We start from the raw sequence: 23,898 nt of genomic DNA, 5'->3' as shown, positions 1-23,898 counted from the left end.
TATATGTAAATATATCTTATAAATGTAGGCATATATGTTATGATATGATAAGCTAAATATATAAATTATATCCTTATCTCACAGCATCCAAAATGTTGATGGTTTATATTTTAAAAATAAATTTGTGCAGTTTTCTTCAGCCTTTTTCTCTGACAAGATTCACATAAGTTAAAAAACAAATTTAAAAATTCTAAAGTAAGATATAAATAACATTGACATAGACATAAATATTCTTTCTTTTATTTAATACAACCTCCATCTACTATAAGATAGAAGACCTTATCTCTCTCACATGGTACTGTTCACTCAGAAACTAAGCATGTGCTAGATTGCCAAAGTAATCTCAATCCAGAGATATAATTTTATTATATATATATATATATAATATATTTATATATAGTTTATCATATAGCATATATATCTACACTTATAAGATATATTTATATATAAATTTCAAACTTCTACATTTAGAAAATTTATATTTCAGTAATTTCAACAAATTACATTCAAAGAAATTTAGAAGTTTCATGAAATATAAGACACTGCCAATCAACAATGATAAAAAAATAAATGAATACATAGATCCTGTCCTCAAGGAGCTTTTGGCATATATAGATAGGGATAGATAGACAGACAGATAAGATATAGCTTATAATTCATAATCATGGAGAAGAATTCTAGTTTTCTATGAATAAGAAATTATATTATTTATTTTAATGTCACAGACCAAATAAAAATTTTAGCAGCAATTATTTTCACAAACATATTTCTAAAGCAAACCTTTTTCAAATCAAGTAACTAAAATATTATAATAAATATTATTTAAAACCATAATAAATATTTCTTTAAAATTATTTTTGTAGATATTGTTATATGTGAAATTTTAATTATGCATGCATCTACCAGTCGTATAAACTGGGTGTCTCTACTTTAATCCATGTACTGGAAACTTTTCTAAATCCAGGACTTTTTGATTTTATCTATTACTTTCAGTTTTTGGACCTATAACTAAGGGTTGGGTAAAAGAATACGTTTTCAGTAAACACTTTTGACTATAATGTAATTAAAGATTTACCATCACCCTTATTTGAAGCAATTGATGAAATGTCTGGAAAACAAGAAGTAAGAATAAACATTAAATCGAACCAATAAATAAAAACCTAAAATAGCCACAGGATCCATTGTTTTTACATATGGTCAATTTACCCATATCTACCTTAAAGTTTTTGAGGAATTTGTCATCTGAAGACCAAAAAAGTCTTAGTTTTGAGCTGGAATTAAAAGATCATTAGGCTGCTTTTTGCTACAAAGTATTTGATAATGCAGCTACTATACTGTTTGGTTTTCCCCTTATATCCATTTAGTCACATATCTTGTTAATCTGATGTGCTTAGAACTAGAATGTATGTAGTCAGTCATGTTACAATTCATTATGTGAAATTTTAATCAAGATACATCTTTAGGAAATAACAGCACCTCTTAATTGTGCATCTGAAATACTTCTCAGAAACATGATGCCCAGTTCACAGTCATCCAGCTGGTAGGGATGCTTCGAGGAATAGCATCTGGCATGAAGTACCTCTCAGACATGGGTTATGTTCACCGAGACCTTGCTGCTCGAAACATCTTGATAAACAGCAATTTGGTGTGTAAGGTTTCTGATTTTGGACTTTCACGAGTTCTAGAAGATGACCCAGAAGCTGCTTACACAACAAGAGTGAGTAACTCATTTTTAAAATTCTATCTTTGTTTAACCTTTTGTACTAGGTTGACTGGCAAATAAATAGAAATCACATCCCCACTTTGTCAGTTATATTTCCCCCCAAGTGAACTTATCCTTTAAGTGTAAAATATTGTTAATTATACTGGGAAAATAGATAATCACTATTCATAAGGTAAGTAATGATATTAATGCTGAAATTCCATACATAGATTTAATGATTCTTTGAAAAAGGCAACAAGGTTCTCACATGTCTAAATCTTGGTATTTTTATATTTACTCATATTTTTATCATAGTTGAGCTACCATCAGGAAGCAGATTGGAAAAATCTTGAGTAGTCTGTCCAAATAGATTAATTTTAAAATATTTTAAAATTAATGTTTATGTGAGTGACATCATCTATATCATAAAAAATTTTAAAACAAAGCAATAAAAAGGAGAAAAGTCATCCATAATTGTGTCATCCACAGAAAACATTTATAACTTGGTGAGTCAGTTCTTCTACATTTTTTTCTGTATACCTATACATACAGACATATGCATGAATAATTAAAATTAGATAATTCTCAATGCAAATTGTATACTCTTTTTATCTTAACAATATACCTCTTGAATATATTTCACTGCCAATAAATGATGTTTGTTTTCACTTTTAGTAGTTTAATATATTCCATTTTCTAGTAGTATCATATTTTTAGGCAGACCCTATAATTAGTGGGCCAATTGTTATTAAATCTATTTTTTCAAGATTTTTTAACAAATGTATAAAAGATACATCTGTATTCATAACTGTTGGAGCCTCATTTCCCTATGATACTGGGATTTTCTCTGTTAAAGAGCCTGTGCCTACTTTAAAGGTACATTTCACCATACTTCTAATAAAACCAGATATTATTTTAATAGTTATTAATTATGAGGATTTTATCTAATTGTTTTAATTTATATTCCTTTGATTCAGATTGAATTATTTCTTCACATATTTATTGGCAGATTTCTTTGAAATACTATTTCTTTTTTTTTGCTTTTTTTTTTTTTTTTTTTTTGCTTTTTAGGGCTGCACCTGTGGAAGTTCCCAGGTGAGGGGTCTAATCAGAGCTACAGCTTCTGGCCTACGCCACAGTCATAGCAACACTAGATCTGAGCCATGTCTGTGACCTACACCACAGCTCCTAGCAATGCCATATCCTTAACCCACTGAGTGAGGCCAGGGATCAAACCAGCAACCTCATGGTTCCTGGTCAGATTTGCTTCCACTGCACCATGATGGGAACTCCCTGAAATACTATTTCGTTAGAGACTTGTTTTTTCATGGAAAATTTTAAAATAAAGATATAATAATCATTGCTAATGATAATACTCAAAGATAACCAGTTTTTACATTTTAATTTTATCTTTTCATATTTTTGTATGTATTTTCATATATAGTTTTCAATTCTGCATATAGTTAAAAAAAAGATCATCCTGCGTATACTGATGTAAAAAAATGATTTCTACTTAATAAATCCAATATTTTCTTTGTTTTTATTTATTCTTTTATTTATTCTTTATTTACTCTTTTAATTACTTGTGAATTTTATTACATTTTATTACATTTATAATAAAATACATTAATAAAATACATTAATAAAATGTATTTTATTACATTTTATACATTTTATTACATTTATAATAAAATACAACCCAGTTTTATAGCATTACAACCCAGTTTTATAGCATTTCCATCCCAAACCCCTAGCACATCCCCTCACTCCCCAACCTGTTTCATTTGGACAATATTTTCTTTATATATAAATTCAGTGTTGTTTTGTAGTCTGCCCTTTTTAACTTGAAATATAAAATATAGAATTTTCCACATGATCAAATATTCTTTTTATAATATGATTAAATAATGTATAGTACTCCATTTTATTTAGATAATTTATTCAGCCAGTATACTATTAATTTCAATATGTTAATATTATTAGCAATACTTTGATGTACATCTCAATACACTGTTCACGTCTTTCTGTCATTGCCTTCTCAGTGTAAATTTCTAGAATCGAAATTGGTGAGTCAAGATGTGGACAAATATGTGAAGATTTTGGTACATGAATTGCCCAGTTATTTTCTATATAGTTTGCTCTCCTTTTCATTTTTAGTGGCAATATATAAAGACGGCTGTTCTCTTCTTGTTTAATGTTAAAAGTTTATTCCTCATTTAAAAAACAACAACAAAAAATTCTCATTCTTTTCTAAAGTCATCAGTCTCAAGAATGCTATTAACAACCACTAAAGTTGTCACATGGCATCTATATCGCATTCTGAGAAAGAGCCTGATATGCCAGACTGTTTCATCTACAAGTAAAGCCACAGTGATAGAACCATAGAAAGACAGAAATACCATGTCCCAGAGGTATCCCCAGATGTGTTGATTTAGGAGTTGGAAATCTCCTAGATCCCTTTTTAGTAGATAGCCTTTGTTCATGGATCTTGGGGTTTTTTTTTTTTTTTCATGTTTTTTCCCTTTTTTCTTTTTCTTTTTTTTTTTTTTTTTTTTTTGCTTTTTAGGGCCACACTTGCAGCATATTGAAGTTCCCATGCTAGGGGTCAAATCAGAGCTATAGCTGCCAACCTACACCACAGCCACAGAAACACCGGATCCTTAACCCACTGAGCAAGGCCAGGGATTGAACCCATGTCCTAATGGATGTTAGTCTAGTTCATTTCCACTGAGCCACAATGGGAACTCTGGATCTAAGTATTTTTTAAAACCATGTTCTCCATAAATGTTGCTGTTCTTAAGAACACAGTCCATTAGATTAAGAACAAAAGAAATATAAGAAAATTTTATATCTTGAAGCTAGTTGAATTGTTTAGAACAGGGACTATTCCTGCATAGCTCTGAAAACATGATAAAATGGTAAAATATGGGTAAATAATCTTGATAGTGCTTTTTAGTGTGCGTTCTCTGATTATGAGGAAAAATTAAGTAGCCAACATTTTGCACCATTATTTTTATTAGGACTAAATTATTATCCCAGGGGACAATATGCAACAGATTATAATGTATTTGTTATCTGTAGGAGAATGTTTTTATTCTATTCACTGCTACTCTGCATTCTAAAGGTATTCTTCATAACCTCTATTACTGTATGTGCTTTTAACATACTCCATAAAAAGTATTATTCTTGCTGGCGTGATCCCTGTTACAATAATCACCTTATCCAAGAAACATTTACAGTTCTAATAAAAAGTATTTGGTAAAAAAGGCCTTTATTCAAGGTATTAAATTTTCCAGGAATTCAGTTGGGCTCTAAACCCTATTCCATATCCCATTTTTAAAGGAGAACATCCTTGTACCAGTTTTGATTTCTAGTGTTAAGGAGAAAGAATTTTTCTCTACCCTTCAAAGGTCATTTTGTCAGGTCTATAATCAAATCAACAGGAGACAGATTAATAGGATAAAAACAATTTAATTTCATATATATAGGAAAAGGTAAAATGAGGTATATATGTCATCTTTTTTTTAGGACTGCATTTGTGGCATATGGAAGTTCCCAGGCTAGAGGTTGAATGGGAGCTGCAGCTATAGCAACAGGCCTACACCATAGCCACAGCAATGTCAGGTCTGAGTCGTGTCTTTGACCTACACAACAGCTCGTGGCAACATCGAATCCTTAACCCACTGAGTGGGGCCAGGGATGGAACCCACATCCTCATGGATACTAGTTGGGTTAATTTCCACTGAGCCACAATAGGAACTCCAGATATAAGCCATCTTGAGCTAAGGAGTGGGAAAGGGGGCCTGGAACTTCAAAGGGGAGGAGGGTAATTCACAAGGCGATAAGAAGGGTAGATATTGGGTAATTAGATGTTTGCCCAGCCTATAGATGGGCTACTCAGATAAAATTTATCTCAGGTAATAATTCTCGTTCTGGGAAAGGACCTCCTCCTCCCCCAATTTAAGTTCTCCTCAGCAGTTAAGGGAGGGGCAGAAGCTTCTCTTGAAGAGTCAGTGTCCGGATTGTCTTGGGCTCAAAATAATTCACATACCAAAGGGGCACATTCTGGGGAGGCTGGTTCTGAACCTTTATGCTGGGATACTCCGAAGAACAGTTCCTCTTGTAGGAACTTGAAAGATTGATTTGAATCTAGATCATCTGCTCTATTAACTTTTGGAGCTTCATTTATGCTGATTGTTACTTTGTCAGGACCCAAGGGTCCACAAGATGTGTTTTTAAACCTCAGTAGAAGAATGCTGTTTCTGTGTCAAAATTCCTCTGATATTCGTGAAATAAAAGTGCAACAGGATCTTTGCATTTATGTTTCATCCCCAGAAGATTCTGAAAAACCACACCAATCAAATGGGATCATTCACTACCAATAAATAGCTGGTTAGAATTTTTCAGTGTTCATCCTTGTATTTTCTTGGAACGCCTCAAAGTATCCGTGGGGGCCTCCGTTCCTTCTGTGAAGCTATAATTTGCCTCTGCATTTCTAGAATAATTTAGCTATCTTTGATTTAATTTCCTATAATAAGACTTGTTTGGTACAATAATGTTATAATTTACCCTAAAATATGAGGTATGGTTATAAAGTAATAGGACTGCTATTTTGCTTTTTAAACAAACACACTGAAACAATTAAATGAGTGTTGTCATACTAAGTTGTCTTTTTGAGAATATGTATTTATGGCAGGAACACTGCTATTGCCCCAAAATATTTTGAGAATTCCTCTTTTGAAATTATCTTTAAAACTTGATTGTGAATGATACTATCACTCAAAATTGTTTAGACATATAGTATTTTGGGAAGCAGACTTGACTAAAATAAAATCTCTGTCTCAATAGGCTTGTACTTAATAAATAAGGAAAGTTGTATATTCTTGCAGTCTGTTTCTTTTCTAACCAAAAAGAGCATTACTCAGTTTAGACATCCACCTTATTTATTTGATTTAGCATGCTGTGATTATGGTTATTTCAGAAAAACAAGTTAACTATTTAAAGCAGCTTGCAAAGGCATTCTTTTTGCATAACCACATTCTTGTTAATCTACTTTATCAGTCACGTTACTTTAGTCACACTTAACACATTTCAGAAATTAGCATTCAGTGCCTCGATGCATTCAACCTTTCCAATTGCTCCTCTGAAAGGTATTGCCTTTAGGTAGAGGGTAATTGCACTAAGGAATCATGATAGATATTTGATTCAGTGCCACTGAATGAATGTAGAGTGACTGCTGTTCTCATTTTTAAAATGCATAACGTCTCTGTGGTCAATGGGCAGGGTAGAAGAGTGGAATAGAAATTATATCAACTAATTATTTTTTCTCTTTTATTTTTTTAATGATTTTTATTTCTTCCATTATAGCTGATTTACAGTGTTCTGTCAGTTTTCTACAGTATAGCAAAGAGACCCAGTCACACACATATATACATTCCTTTTCTCCTATCAACTAATTCTGTATTTAAAAACTCAAGCTGGGGGAGACATCAGGGGAGTTGAGAAAATCCTTAGCCTTAAAACTTAAAACAATTTATCAAACATTTTCCCATGCTGCTTTTGATTCTGTCTTATGGGCACCACAGTTTGTATCCTTGTATCCTCAATAGTGTCTGAAAGGAAAGACTTAGCTGAGATAATAATATACACTTTCTTGTATTTTATCTTTCCCCTAGGAACCTTGAGTAGGAAGTTAGAATTTTTTTCAATACACACATCTAGTTATTTCTCTTGACTTCTCACTACTGAATTATGTAAAAATTTCAAACATTGACACTTTGTATTAATATTATTATGCATCTGGTAACCTTTATAAAATTTGACTGTGCATTCATAAGATGTCAAGAGTGATAAGGTATAAAGTTTTAGTATTAGTAAGAAAATAGTTCATTCTTGCAGGCCCCCTGAAATGCTCTTGAGGACACCCAGAAATGCTTGGATAACACGTTGAAAACCACTGTTATACTTTCTGAGGAAAAAAAAATACTTACAAATGAAAGAAATATTTGAGTAGTTATTAAATGATATAAAATCTGCCCTATGATATAGTATTATGAGATATAACACATTTTGAAGAAAAATCATGAAAACATACCGGCAGCTGCATACAGAGTTCTCAAATCATCTTGAAAGGCCTTGGGTTTTACTTGGGGTGGATATGATGGGAGCATTTAGCTCTGCACATTTAAAACAGAATTTTTATTGTTGAGAAAAAGAAATGAAAAAATGGATTCTCACTCTTTAGTTACCTATCATGTGAATTTCAGAGTAAATTATGGCATATTTCCTGTTTATTTGCACTGAACTACTAATTTGCTTTAGTTTTTTCTAACAGGAACATGATATTACTGGTGAGAATTGTTTTCCATTTGATTATTTTTTCAATGTTTGTATTATGAAATTTCACTTTAAAGAAGCTAGCATTTTTATATGTACATGCTCACAAGTATGCTTATGAACATATATTCATATGTTGAAATGGATGGGATCCAAATTTCAAGATAATAGTGTTAACTTTGCTGTTTTCAGTAGGCTCAGGTTAGAAAAAATATAGACTTTTCTCTAATATATATGCTGTGTCATATAAATTCAATCCCATTCTCAAGAATCCAGATTCATTTTAGGGGCATAATTACCACATAAACTAATCTCAGAAATTTGAGAAAACCAAATGATGTGTTCTTGGTTATATTCTTCATTATTTTTTTTTTCATTTTATTTCTGTTCTGGAGCTTCAAACTGAGTAATTACCAAGTGGATTTTTATATTGGATGTTCTGCTTCTGTCACATTGCCTCATGGCCAATTAACACCTATTTAATTTTTGTAAGATAAAATCAGTTGAAAAGTTTTCACAGGCATTGTGTGTTAAGTAATAGGAAAAAGGAATCTTATTTTACATAGTAATTTATTCAATTTTTTTCTCTGTGACTCTGCCAAGTCGATGCCAGAAATATTCTACTACAGCTTTGTCTGATCTAATTTCATTTGCAAAAAGAAAAATAAAGTGGCTAAAGCAGGTGGTTAAAAGCTAAGTGGTTATATACTCTGGTTCAGGATAACTCCATTCTGAGAACATAAGTAATACAAAACATAAGCCTTAGTTCTGTAAAATTTTCAAGAACTAAAAACTATGCATACCAAAAACTAATGTGATATAAAAAGAGAATTGTATCATTTTCATAATTAATATGTCATATGTAATTTATACATGAATAAAAAAATCAATAAGTAAATATCTAATCAGTGGGCTTCATATAGTAATATATTTTAAGCTTGGACCCAAAATAAATAAGGTCACTATTTCCTACTTGCTAGGATCAGTACGTAGCTTGTATCTTATGTAACTTTAAAAAGTAAAGCAATCTATTAAAAATCAGAAAGCTCTAGAAGAATTTGTAATCTCAGTTAATGTTGTATCAAAATTTAATGAGCGATTTAGTACTTTATAACTACCCATTTGAGAGAGCTGGGTAGCAAGAAATTTTAATATATGAAAATAATCCATACAGGTTTATGTGAAGAAAAATCACAACTGTAATTTTGGAGTGGAACGTAGGAATTAAGAGGTTGTATACAAATACATGACACAGTCTCTAGTAGGAGCTGTTTTATCTACAGTGCATCCTTCATTCATTCATGTTTGAGTGCCTACAACATATGAGGCACTGTTCTAAGACCTGAGGACTGAGAGGTAAGTAAAACATGAGCTTATGTTCTAGTGTGAGAACTCACATAATAAATGAACAGGTAAAGTCGGTAAAGTCAAGTCGTGGTAAGGCAGAGAGATAAGATGAAGAATGCGGACAGTGTGAATGGATGCTCTTTTAGACAGGATGATCAGAGAGAGTTTCTCTGACAGAATATTAGAACAGAGAATTGGTGAGAATGAAGGAGCAAAAGTCATATAAATATTGAGGTTAACAAGGCAGATCATTTTGCTTTATTTTTCAAAATAATAAAATAATTTTAGGGAGTCCCCTGCTGTGGTTCAGTGGTAACGAACCCAACTGGTATCTGTGAGGAAACAGGTTCCATCTCTGGCCTTGCTCAGTGGGTCAAAGGATTTGGCATTGCTGTGGCTGTGTCCTAGGCCTGCAGCTGCAGCTCCGATTCAACCCCTAGCCTGGAAACTGCCATATGCTGCAGGAAAAAAATTATAATAATTTTAATAAATTCTCTAATTCCAACAGGTTCTCTTTGCAGGAAGACAAATTAATTAGTCCGATTAATGACATCACTCAAACTAAAAACCAGGTGAATAGTGATTGGTTCAGTCTGCAGTGTTGGTGAGCCCTGGAAACTTAGCAAAAATTACTTTCTAAAATCATTTCCAGTTAACTTTTGAATGTCTGAACTTTTCAAATATGTGGTGATTCATTGCCTAAAGCTTTTTTCATGGACCCTAAAGCCATTGACTAGCCCCAAACTACCTGGGCACTGGGAAGGAGAGCCGTCAGAATATTCCAAGCCAGTCTTACCACTTGATACCTGGAATGGCCAATACTTTGACGCAATCCTGTTGTATGACCATTTTTCAACCATAGTTCTATATGTCATGGTTCAAGCCCACTCTCATGATTTTTTTCCTTGCATTTGCTAACCATTGTTCTGGAATCACCCCCATATTTCAAGCAATCTTTACTAAACATAGACATACAAGGGAAATATTGCCATGATGTTTAGTCAGAATTGTCTCAGCACATATTTATAAGATTCTCAACCTATTATTTCATCTTTCATTATTCTTCAATTATCTATATTAATAAAAGTAAGCTTACTCAAATTATGCATTTTTTGGTTAACTACTAGAATGATCCTAATATTATTTCTATTTCTTTTTTATTGTAAACATATAGAGTTCCTGGTTAATTAAATAAACTGACTAATTTACTTATCAATATTGCTTTTTTGGGAAATTTTGTCCAAAGTGCTAAAAAAGTTCAACATTCAAATGAATTTCTGTAACCTTTTTAAAAATGAAGTGGGAATTGAGTCTATATAAAATGTAAGGTTTAACTTTGAACTTTGAAAAGAGCTGTACATGAATTAGGATGTATCTTTAGTCTCACCCCTAAATTTTGCATTGTTTTTGTTGACAGTATACTTCAGATGACCTAATTTTACATTGTATTACATGAATCTGAAAGTAACAGAAAAGTTATTTATTTGTACTTTATTTCCTGGAAAGCCATAGAGTTACTTATAATGCAAGGTGAAGTTTTTGTTTGTTTTACTTTAGGAAATTCTGCAGCGTTACACAGAATGTTGAAGAATTTCAAAAGTTCACAGTCTTAGCTTTTGCTACCTGAGAGATCATCTGTCTCTGATCTCTTGTGGCAGTCAACATCTGCTGGAACAATTCTCTCAATGGCTTTTAGATCTGAGCTACTGGGAGTTAGAATAGATGCTTCCTCAGGGAGTCTTCTTGAGCTGCCCTTCACCTTGTTGTCTACCGTGGTCTAAAATGAGCAAAGTTTAGTTCCTGACAATAGATAGACCCTAAATCCTTGAGTCAAATGATTTATATCTATAGTTCCACTTCTAACCTGAGAAGCCAATATTTGCCTCTGGGTTAAACACTCAATTACTCAGGGTTTACTAAGATAAACTCTCCAAAGTCCTTTGTCACTCTGAGGATGACCTGACAGAGCTCATAGGCAGGCAATGTGAAATATGGATCAGCAAAGCATTTCCTACATCAGGAGGGAGAGATTTGTAAATATAATTAGAGAAAAATTGGGGCAGACATGAGATACTACACCTCAGTGTCCAGAGATTTCAGCAATTACACTCCTTTTCTTTAGAAATCAAGCCTTGAAACCCCCTAACCCATAGTGACTTCAGTTAAGCACCTGAAAAATTCAGGGCTTTCAGCCAAATGTCTCATTTAAACTGTCTAAATTCATTAAGCTTGGAGAAGTGAACTATAGGATCTTCTAAGAACAGGTTTACTGTGTGATTCCTCTTCAACTGCTGTTTCTGGACAAAGTGAACAAGGTTTTGGACTACTTTAAACCTAGATTAGAGTTTAGCAATTATGTCATGCCTCTGCCTAGACAATCCCTAGTATCTTTAATTGTACTGTTTTATTCTCTTTTAACTTTTCTGTAAGAGTTTTATGGAAGTAAATCCAGATATTATACCCAGTAGATATGCAGTTGAGTCTAAAGTTAGGATCATCTGTAAGAGTCCCAAATAATTAACATTAAAAATGTCAACATCCTTGATATTTATGTAGGTTTAAGATAGAAATTTGTAAGTTGAAGAGCTAAGGTTTATAAGTTATCACAGCTGTTAGAGATAGATAAAACTTAACACAAAGTCATGTTTTATGTTTCCCATGACCCTCAGGTTATAAATGATAAGATATCTGCCCGGAGAGGCTAAGAAACTTGGCAAAAATTAGATAGTACAATCAAAGCTAAGCCTAGAAACAACATCTCTTAATTCCTACTAAATTTAAGAATCCAAATGGAACAAGTGACCATAAATCCCCCCTGCTCCCCTAATTACTGAGTTATACATAGTTGAGACATCAGCACTGAGAGGAACTGGCTCTGGGTTTGGCATTGAAAATATGGGAAACAAGCATTAATTTCTGATTCTGTTGAGTTTGGACTGGAGGTCCCTCTGCAGTTAAGGTTTTAGACACAGTCCATATGCTGTGAATCTGGGCTGACTCCAGTCAATTGAAGACTTTTCTCAAATACATAAATATCTGGGGAGCGTACATGTGGAAATAGAAACCACCTTAAGTAAATGCTTCATTTTGTGATCTGTTCAAGTATTGTAAAAAGCACATCTTCATAAATTATTTTTATAGTAACTCTCTGTGCTTTACTTTTCTGAATGCCCAGTAGCATTTTACCCATTAAAATTTAAATTGCCAATTGATTTCAAAGTTTTAGCTCACTAATAACTGTTGCATGAGAATAGTTTTTCTGGGGCAGGAAGGAAGTGTGCCAATGATGACACTGTGTTGTCTTATCAAATACAAATTTTTGGATGGCACATCTAATGATGTGTTTTGGCAGTTACTTTGTCCCCTACAGTTATAAACTGAAAAAAAAATCAATGTCTGAATGTGGAAAAAAAAAAGAAGAAATTATAAGTCAAGCAATATGGGCTTAAATTTGTTGGGGTGGGAGATGGGGTAGGAAGAGGAATTTTTGTAGTCCAATCAGAAGCAGAAGTATGAATAAATTCTGCATTACATTACTTAAAGGAAATTTCATGAGTCAGACTCTTGTAGATTCAGTTTATTTTATTTTGATAGTCTGAGATCTACAGATGCTCAGCTTGAAGGCAGAGAGCCTTATCGTGAAGTGTGACTAAATTAAAATTTATGGGCCCCAGTTTCTTCTTTCACTCTTATTTTAGAACCAAATTGAGTCCTCAAGGACTCTTATCCAATGTCTCACTATGCCAATGATATCTGTGGGCTTATTTAGCCATAAATAGTGTTTGCTTTTATAGTAAAAACTTATTTCTTACTAAAATTTTTGGTTAGCAATGCCTCTATCTAACAAAGAAATTGATGATTAATTTAAGTTTTACTAGCAATAGGAAATTGTCCCTTTTTCCAAAAAAAAGAAAAATTGAAGGAAGGAAAAAAGAAAGGAGAAAAGAAAATTTAAAAAAAAATAGAGGGGAAAAAAGCTAAAAAGGATGCTATTATATTTACTAAAATCCATATACCAAGATATTAGCACTAATGGACTTGGCCCCTTTCTAGGCTGGAACGGGAATGAAAATATCCTTGGAAAATGTACTAATAGTTTAAAAAAAAAAAAGAAAAGAAGCTGGGAGTTCCCGTCGTGGCACAGTGGTTAACGAATCCGACTAGGAACCTTGAGGTTACGGGTTCCATCCCTGGCCTTGCTCAGTAGGTTAAGGATCTGGCGTTGTTGTGAGCTGTGGTGTGGGTCGCAGCTGCGGCTCGGATCCTGTGTTGCTGTGGCTGTGGTGTAGGCCGGCGGCTACAGCTCTGATTCGACCCCTAGCCTGGAAACCTCCATATGCCGCAGGAGCGGCCCTAGAAAAGGCAAAAAGACGAAAAAAAAAAAAGAAAAAAGAAAAAAAAAAGAAAAGAAAAAAGAAAGAAGGAAATCATTACACTTAGTCTACCAAAAAAATCCGGATAAATCCTGGACTGAGTTATTTCCCCTTACTGGTCATCAGGATTTGTCACAGACCATATAAAGCCATAGTTCTCCAATAAGGATGATTTTGCTCCCCAGGAGTATTTGATATTGTCTGGAGACATTTTGTTTGTCACAACTGAAAGAATGCTAATATAATCTAGTGGGTAGAGACCAGGGATGCTAGTAAACATACCACAATACACAGGACAGCCCCTACCTTACAGTCTAAAATGTCAATAAAGAGACTTTGTTCTAAAGTTACCAACATGTGTAAAGAATGAGAGGGGGGATCAAATAACTCTCTTAGGTACTTTATAATTTCTTCTGTCCACACTGGGCTGCAAGTTGCATGGGATAATGTAGAATCCATTGCCATTTGTGAAAAATTATGCAATAGACTAGCGACCTGCCATCAAGTCTCCTAGAAAGTTGAACTTTGCGCGGTAAAACATTACGTAGAAAATAGAACACCTCTGTGTCCTTGTTAAATTTTATTCTCATTTGCTTTTGATCTAACACTTGAAATGTATAATACTTTTCTTCTTGATGCTCTAAATTTTAAACATGACCACTTTTGTTGTCTTGATTTCATTATTAAAATGTCATCAGTGTAAACTCATAAATAGACCCATTCATCTAGCAGATAAATATGTCACACATTTTCAGCCAGCCTGTGAGTCTTACTTATGCATAATTATTTTTGTGTGTTTTAAAATTTTACTTAGCCTAATTCTACAAAAACATGGAGTAATATTCATATGCATAGACTAAATATATTTATTAAATTGGAGTATTTTTATATGGGTAAAGTACTTACAACATTATATTGAGACAGTCGATAAGTTGATATAGGATGCATATTGTTTATGGAGTGAAATTAAAATCTTTCTGCAAATTCTAAAATACTTTATTCATATAACACTCTGTGAGGTTTTTTTTTTGTTTTGTTTTGTTTTTGTTTTTTACACTTGCAGTATATGGAAGTTCCCAGGCTAGGGGTTGAATCTGAGCTACAGCTTCTGGCCACAGCCACAGCCACAGCCACAGCAACCTGGGATCTGAGCTGTGTCTGTGACCTACACCACTGCTCATGGCAGTGATGGATCCCTGACCCACTAAGCAAGGCCATGGATCAAACCCGCAACCTTGTGGATACTAGTTGGTTTTGTTTCCACTGCACCGCAAAGGGAACCCACAATATTTTAATAATTTTATAGATACTGTAAAAAATTGCTGGTCATCAACTCTCTACTTGCTGTCATTATGAGACTAACAGCCTTATTAAATTGTAGCATGAGGGAAAAAGGAGTACATAAAAACAGTGTATGATTTTTTTAATAAACTATTATTATGTTACATATTGGCTCACTCTTACTTAATATTTATTATATATATTTAAAAAACTACATTTAAGGTATTATTTTCTAAAAATAAACTTTTTTAAAATTCTAAGAATTATCATAGAGCTTCAGTAAAATTTACTACTCTAAGTCTATGAAATCATTAATTCTATTCTCTCTCAAGAAAAAATACAGTCCCCCAAGAAACAAGGTGTTGTAACAGGACAGCTAAAAAGTCAGGCTCAAGTTTAACTGCGGGGGGCGGGGGAAGAGAACAGATGAAAGGCAGTTATTCCTCTGGACCTCCTTGTCTAGTCAGGATAATTAAGCAGCAGAAGGATCAGAGAAAATGGAGTGACCAACTTGGCCTAGAAGATCTCAAATCTTCCACCAAGGAGTTCACATTTGACCAGGATGTTCAACGAAGAAGTTTGCTAGGTATAAAAAGGGGGTGGGAAAAAGCCTCCCAGAAAAAAAGAGTAGCATGTATTTAGGGAAAGGGGAATTCAGAACAAGTCAGTGATCATGTATTGAGTGCCTACTCTGCTCATTTGCAAGACAATATCTAATAAAGGCCATTGCTCTCTGCAGAGAGCACAGGCTCCAGTGGCATATGCTAATTATCATCAGCTTTACAATCTATTCAGCTTTTCATAGGCTTATGATTTCAAATTATAATTTGGGCACACTAACATTTATTTATGGCAGTATATAGGACAAGGGCAGCTACTTGGATATATTTACTAGTTTTGAATATGAAGAATTTGAAACCACAATATTGACTTTAAAGAGTTACTCACCCTTCCTCAAACTCTATAATGTCATAAGCTCAGAATCACTCTTGCAGTTTGAGTATGAATTGTGTGTACTATGAATATGTTGGTTTATTTTTCTCTTATTTAAAGCCAGAATGACTAGTTGTTTACCAATTCATGGAAAGTTTTTTAAAAATGTATAAAATTCTCCTTACTCTGATGTATTTTTAACAATAATAGAAACAAATGCTAAATTTGAATAATACTTTGTAGCTGAGAATGAGCTTTCCCTTATCTTCATCTAATAAAATGTACTCTATGAAGGGAATTAGAATGGGAGAAAGGGCAAAACATTTATTGAGTAGTCTGCTAAAGATTAGACACTTTATTAGCTGCTTTATATATATTAAAAATCTATTGCCAATGATGAAAATTCCTAAATAATAATGAATAATCCTCAGTCATCTTTATTCTTTTCCTTATCCAATGATGGATTGTGTCATTTATAAGATGGCTGGCAAGGAGCAGTTTGAGAGGCTTGAATGTATGATTATCACTTTATTCTCAGAGCAAAACCAATCAATCTAAAATACTGCCTGGAAGCAGATAATGAAAGTTAGACCATTCTTAATGAGAGAGCTAAATGATCCAGGGTTAAAATTTTAGGGTTAAAAGCTAATTACCTAGGGATTCCAACAGCAGTATTGAGTAAAAACAAGCAATACTTGTTCATTCATACTTTCTTCTAAATAAAGAGTTCAAATCCCAGTTGTTCATTTAGAATGAGTTGTATGGATATCATATAGGAAAATATGAATTATGAGTTTTCTTCTTATGGGAGTTCCTACTGTGGCTCAGTGGGTTAAGGACCTAATGTTGTCTCTGTGAGGATGCAGTTCTATCCCTGGCCTCGATCAGTGGGTTAAGGATCTGATGTTGCCGCAAGCTTCAGGCTTAGGTAGCAGTCATGGCTTGGATCCGGCATTGCCATGGCTGTGGTGCAGGCCTCAAGTGAAGCTCTGATTTGACCACTAATGCAGGAAATTCCATATGCTCCACATATGGCCATAAAAAGAAAAAAAAAAGTTTTCTTCTTATAACTAAAATAAATGTTATCTATTTTTAAGTAAATGAACTCACTAAACAGTGACCTGGAACACAGCCCAAACACTAGGAAAAGGACTAGTGCACTAAAATTTTGATCAATAGAAAGTTCTATATAAGGTAACATTTAATTTTGCAAACAGGTTTAGTTGTTGAGTTGAATGTCACTTATTTACTTGTCATGTGTTCATAATAACATGTTTGGAATAAAATGGAAAAGAATCAAAATTTCTCCCTTTTGCTTTCCTATCAGTTAGATAGCAACTTTGTTGCAGTTAGGAATCAGAGGAAAGCTTAGATTAAAAACCTGATTGACAAACTAGTGAAAAGGCCACCTGCATTTTCCAAGCTAGCAAATATTGTAGTGAAAGGCTTTTGTTATTTCACAGGTGACTACTGTGCCAAAGCCGTAATATTTTGTTAAGAATTGGTGCAATCACAGTTTAAGAATGTAAGAATATTCATCAGCTAGTGGGTTTCAAAAATTATTTTACTGAAAAATTTGAAGTTGTTATTCTAATAATTGCGTATGTGTATGTGTTCATCAGGCTGAGGCAATTACAAAACATTCCAGCAAAAGAGCAGAATTCAACATATAAGTGTTTTGATTAAAATAATTTACTATACATTTTTCCAAACACATTTCCTTTTTGTGTGGGTTTTAAACAATGTTTTAACAAAATCTGCACAGTGAGAGCAAATAGACAGCATTTGATTGGAATATTGTTCTAGAAATAATTTGCTTGAATCTGTAACCATGGGCTGCTTTAGAAAACACACTGCACAAGTCTCAGTCAAGTACGGAAAGAGTGAAGCTCTCGCGAAAGAGATGAAAGAGAGGAGCGTGGCTCTCATATCAAAGTTCTCTCCAACAGCATTTATGTCTGTCTCCAGAACCACCAGTGAAATGATTCTTCTCGCAAGCTTAAACATAGGTGTGGCTTTGTCCTTCCTAAAAACTTAATTAATTAATTAAATTTAAAAAATCACTTTTCAGTATTTCACTATTTTAAGAAATGTCATTAAAGTATACTCAATCCTGGTAAAAAGAAGGGCTTATTTTTCATGGTTATAATCTCTAAGTTTTGTTTTTTTTCTAATATCTATTTTTCTTTCAACTATGGATCTTGGTAAAGTGACATATATGTGGTTTATATTTTCTAAATAGATACAAGGTTTTTGGCATACAGAGGACTTTCTTTTTATATTTGTTTCTGGGCAAAGGAAATGAAATGGTGAAGTGTCTGTAGCAGAGATAAGGCATTCGGCTGAGATTTTAAAGTACTATCTTTTCTTTGCCCCATGAATGTAATTTGTTTGACTTCTGTTAATTCTCAGAGTTCTTTAAAAGGGAGAGATTGTATGCCCAATGATTCCATTTGACATCTTGAATTAGATTTGTTAAATGCTATATGCATAATTCTGTTTTTGTCAATATTAAGGGATAGTATTTGAAATTATGATTCCTTAAAACCCAAAAGTGGTCAAGGCAGGTGTGTATAATTTCATTTTTAAAATATTATTATTACTTTTAAGTTTAAATGCATTGGCAGATAAAAGCCTGGGAAAAAGACCCTCCAAATTTCAATACGAAAAAAAGATCTTTTAAATTTTTGTTGAAAAAAAAATGCAAACTAGGAGTTCCCATTGTGGCTCAGTGGGTTATGAACCTGACTAGTATCCACGAGGATGCAGGTTCGACCCCTGGCCTCACTCAGTGGGTTAAAGGATCTGGCATTGCCATGAGCTGCATTGTAGGTCACAGACATGCCTCGGATTCTGTGTTGCTGTGGCTGTGGTGTAGGCTAGCAGCTACAGCTCCAATTTGACTGCTAGCCTGGGAATTTCCATATGTCACAGGTATAGGCCTAAAAAGCAAAAAACAAAAATAAAAATAAAATTAAAAAAAAATACAAACTAAAGAAGAGAGTGAATGAGTATAAGTGAGAGAGAAGAGACAGGGCCAATTTCTATATGCTCGCTCATCTCCATGACTATTTGTTTCTGGTTCTGGACCATATTTGCTCCAGTGCATGTTGGGCTCTGTAGTATTTCTCACTAACTCCCAAAGCTCTGTTCATCTGGCTCCCATCTCTCCAACTTGATTTTACTTCACCAATATAAATTATGGATGAATCTTTAGCTGGTATCTAAAGAAGGCTGTGCTCAGTCCTTTTTGTGCTCACTTTTCTAGTTTCATACCTTCTTCAAAACCTGGTGTAAGCCCGACCTCCTTCAAAGATATTCTGGCTGCACTCTTTTTGAACAGCTCACTTGTATGAAAACATCCAAGTGTCAAGTTTACTGAAATAGTTTCCATCACATATACCACTACATATACCACTACTTGCTCAATGTACCTGTGACTAAATCCAAATTCAAACTTTTCCCATCTTCTCCTATTATATGCCTCCACACTCTCTGCAGTATTAACACACCAGAAACTGCTCTTCCAGAAAAAACATTTTCCTCCTCTGTGCCTTGATTTATGCCATTTCCCTCAGAGTATGGGAGTATTTAGCTAATGTTTCCTGAGGCTTTCCTATGTGTCTGGAACAGTGCTAAAGTTTTACTGAAATTTGTCATTTAGCCTCACAGCAATGCTATGAACCAGCACTATTACTTTCCCAAATCATTGATGAGGAAATTTAAGCATAATGAGCTTTAATAACTTACCTCCTGAGTTGCCAACCTATTTCTCTAAAGCAATAATATATCATCACTCTTGAGCATTGCTTAAGAAATAGTGAAGTGCTATGAGATAGCACGACAATGGAACACACTTTGAAGAATATGGCATAAGATTTTGATGATGTGAAGTCTTTGGAACATCCATCCCTTTTTCTTGTTTTATCAAAAATTGATACCTCTTAACAAGGCTCAATTCATATGTGACTTCCTCAGTGTCGCTAGTGAGAGTTTCGGCTCCATGCTCTGTGTCACAGCAGCCTCCGCTTATTGCCTTCTGACTCGATGAAAAGTCTCTAACCAGAATTATCTGGAGCTTTTTAGAAATGCAGACCCTGACTGCACTGGGGAACTACTGAATCAGAATTTCCAGCTTAATGAGAGTGAACCGTAGCTGATTCATATGCAATATAAAGTTTGAGAACCAAAGCAATAGATACTTCTTTCTGCATTTAATTATTCACAACAACTGATTATCATTCCTGTTTGCCTGATATTTCCCAAACAGAAGAACCAGTATGTTATTTATATTTGTCTCACCTAGAGTGACCAGCATAATACTTTCCCATATGGTTGCTACTCAGCACATATTTATTAAATGTATTTATTAAACTGAGAGCAAATTCCATGAGAGTTACACCTTTATATATTACTCACATAAGTAATATTCTCCTCTAGATTATAAGTTCTGGAAATGTAGTTATTATATCTTTCATACGGTGCCTACATAGTTCATGGAAGGTACTTCAGTGATTAATGATGAGTGAGGTAGTGAGTAAATTAAGATGATTGATTAATGTATTGAAAAGAGTTTTATTAGAAGTAAAATTTAATTTTGAATTTATTTAGTTAACAGATACCTATAAGAACTTATGTGTCAAGGAGTGGTATAAATTCTTTACAAGTATAAACTTATTCAGATTCAGAACTAAGATTATTTGGTTAAGCACAAATCTATGTTAAATCAATAAAAGTTGACTTGAGGTACCTTGTTTAATTCTAATATATAACATAGCTTGTCTACTTCAAGTTGTTTTGTTGCAGATGATTAATAAATGTCATAATTGATATAAAATGTCAGCATTTAAGCAATTTTCAAATATTTTTTTTTTCTCTCTCATCATTTCAAAATCCTCCCAAATTGACTGGAAGTAAATATTGCTGTAAATAGCATGCCATTCACTCCTTGGTATTAAAATAGAGGGCTATCAAGATATATCAGAAAAGGCCCACATTCCATTTCAGAAAAGAAATACCATAAGAAATTCAGCCAGATTTCAGATGACAATGTATATTATATGTTTTAGCCATTGATCATGTATGTATATATGATTTTATATTGGAAGGGAGGAAAGATCCCTATCCGGTGGACCTCACCAGAAGCTATAGCCTACCGCAAATTCACGTCAGCCAGCGACGTATGGAGTTACGGGATTGTGCTCTGGGAGGTGATGTCCTATGGAGAGAGACCATACTGGGAGATGTCCAATCAGGATGTAAGTATTTGTAGTCTATGAGTTATGGGTTCAGATTAAGAGATCAAGCTGTGCAGGGAAGTGGAGCATAATGAAACCAGGTGGCTCCTAGTTTGTGACATTGAAACAGAATCCTTAGAAGAAATGAAATTGTTTCCAAATCTTGCAGAGATATTAATTGAGTTGCTCTGAAGGCTTTACAATTTTCTCTCAAGCAAGGGTTTAGCAATGAGATGAAGATGTTTGTAATAAAATGTAATGAAATAAATGCCTAACAAGATAATCAGTAGATATCAGGGAATGTTTGGAGTATTTCTGCTATAAAATGGTTTCAGTGTTACATTAGTAAGACGCACATGTCTGCCATCCTTTACAGATTTAATTAATTCATCCATGCCAACGTTTTGTTTACTTAAATATAGTATTTCTCAAAGGCAGACGAAACAATCGATCTATAGCATGTTGTTTCCCATAATGTATTAAACTTGCACATGAATTTAGTTAGACAAATTGAAGTCTCTGGATAGAGAAAATAATCTTTAACTTTCTGTTATAACTGTGATATGATTTTTCAAAAGAACTTTTGCTTTTATAAGCTCTGTTTTGCTAATGCTTAATGAAAGGATGCTATTGGCACATGCACTCAGCACTCAGGGATTTTTTTCTTTATGCTTAGCCAGAAACTGTGAGCATGATCTCAAAGACACATAAGAAGGAAAGCCGAGATGCTTTTAGTCATTTCCTACTCACCACATATAAAATTGCTTTTAATGTATTTGGATATAAAAACCTTTCTGAACTTTTCAGACAGGCTATGTTTTATAATGGCGCTTGGAAAATCAGACTCACTTTTCCACATCTACATTTTCCAAACTCTGTATCAGAGGATCTCAAAATGTGGTCGCTGGACCAGCAGCTATAGCATGGCCTGGGAACTCACAGAAATGCAAATTCTCAGGCCTTACCCCAGAGTTGTGGAGTACTATATGGAATCAGAGCTTAGTCATCTATAGATTAAAATGTCCTCTGGGTGGTTTTCTGATACACAGAAAAGTTTGAAAATCATGACTTTGCATGATTTAAAAATACAGATGAACTAATAGTTGCTTAATTGTGCAGTACATGTACTTTTACTAAAGGAGCTTACTACGACTTGTAAGGTAGCCTTTGATCTGTGATATAACTAAAATCTATGTTACTTTTTCTGCATTCATTCAGATATAGTTTCCATAGCAACCTGTGATTAGCAAATAATCATGTCTTTATAATTTACTGAATTTCTTATATCATAGAACATTTCTTTCGATTTTAATCTGGAAAGTTCTTTACAAGCTTTTTTTAAAGCCACTTTTTTCTGTCTCTGGTAAAAATGTCTGTGTAACATTTTTTTGTGCATGGATAACATTTAATAAGCCATTAACCTTTTAAGAAATTTAAAATGAAAACTTTTTCACTTAACTTTGAAATATTCATATAAGTATACTCTGTCCATCAAGAAGTAAAGGAAATTCCAGCTCTTAAGTCCCTGGAAACGTTGCTTCTCGCACAGGTAATTAAAGCTGTGGATGAAGGCTATCGACTGCCGCCCCCCATGGACTGCCCAGCTGCGTTGTATCAGCTGATGCTGGACTGTTGGCAGAAAGACAGAAACAACAGACCCAAGTTTGAGCAGATTGTCAGCATTCTGGACAAGCTTATCCGGAACCCAGGCAGTCTGAAGATCATCACAAGTGCGGCAGCAAGGTGACACATTTGATTTTGCATCCAGCAGTCACTCAGATGAATCTATTTTCTATCTCCAAGGTGTTGATTTTTTCTTCCACTGCTCACAACTGCCTCTCTGATATCTATATTCCTTAAGATTAGGGAGACATGCTTTCTTTTCCTTTTCAAACTTTGAGGAGGAAATCTCATGGTATTTATTGATAATGATAAAATTCTGAGTCTTTTTTTTTTTTTTTGTCTGTTTGTATTTTTAGGACCACACCCGCAGCATATGGAGGTTCCCAGGCTAGGGGTCGAATTGGAGCTGTTGCTGCTGGCCTACGCCAGAGCCACAGAAACGTCAGATCAGAGCCGCGTTTGTAACCTACACCACAGCCCACAGGAACACTGGATCCTTAACCCACTGAATGAGTGAGGCCAGGGATCAAACCCGCAACCTCATGGCTCCTAGTCGGATTTGTTTCTGCTGCGCCATGATGGGAGCTCCCTGAGATTTTTTTTTTAATTTCCATATTGACCAGAAGTGTATATAGATTCAGGCTTGAGTCCGGAAAATAGAAACCCTGGACACATAGCTCCTTTTCACTCTTTGCTATTTACACAAAAAATGGAAAAGGAAATTCCTGGAGTGGTGCAGAATTCTAGCAAAGTCCTGGTTTATTCTTCATTTAAAATAAACCTTCAAAAATAATAACGATGCCTCCAAACTTTTTGCACTGGCTAGCAGAATGCAAGTTCCGCCTTCTTAGTTAAACAAATGTTTGTTTTACTCCTATCATGTGCCAGTTACTTCAGTAGACAGTGAGAAGGATAAAACTAAAGTAAAATAATGTCAGTGTAGCTGGACAGCAGCACAAATGTCAATACATCATAGCTATAAGGCACCCCTGTGTGTGATGTCCTTTAGACTGTATGTCTAGTCCTCCCAGGTAAAAATCACTGAATTTTCTTAATGGTTTTGAGA

General features: G+C 34.1%; 1 protein-coding gene across 2 annotated transcripts in view; it reads left to right on the top strand.

Annotated features, from left to right (window-relative positions):
* EPHA3 (EPH receptor A3) overlaps positions 1 to 23,898 on the top strand; it is a 351,366-nt gene that overhangs the window by 306,382 nt on the left and 21,086 nt on the right. For both annotated transcript variants that reach the window (XM_047794345.1, XM_047794355.1), the window contains exons 13-15: positions 1,508 to 1,717; positions 21,081 to 21,230; positions 22,759 to 22,952. In XM_047794345.1, the coding sequence (XP_047650301.1) occupies positions 1,508 to 1,717; positions 21,081 to 21,230; positions 22,759 to 22,952 (554 nt within the window). The remainder of the gene's footprint in view (positions 1 to 1,507; positions 1,718 to 21,080; positions 21,231 to 22,758; positions 22,953 to 23,898) is intronic.

Source organism: Phacochoerus africanus, chromosome 1, assembly GCF_016906955.1.
Source record: "Phacochoerus africanus isolate WHEZ1 chromosome 1, ROS_Pafr_v1, whole genome shotgun sequence".
In the NCBI taxonomy this organism is placed as follows: domain Eukaryota; kingdom Metazoa; phylum Chordata; class Mammalia; order Artiodactyla; family Suidae; genus Phacochoerus; species Phacochoerus africanus.
The sequence above is the reverse complement of the archived record's forward strand: the minus strand, read 5'-3'. Positions and strand labels throughout refer to the sequence as shown.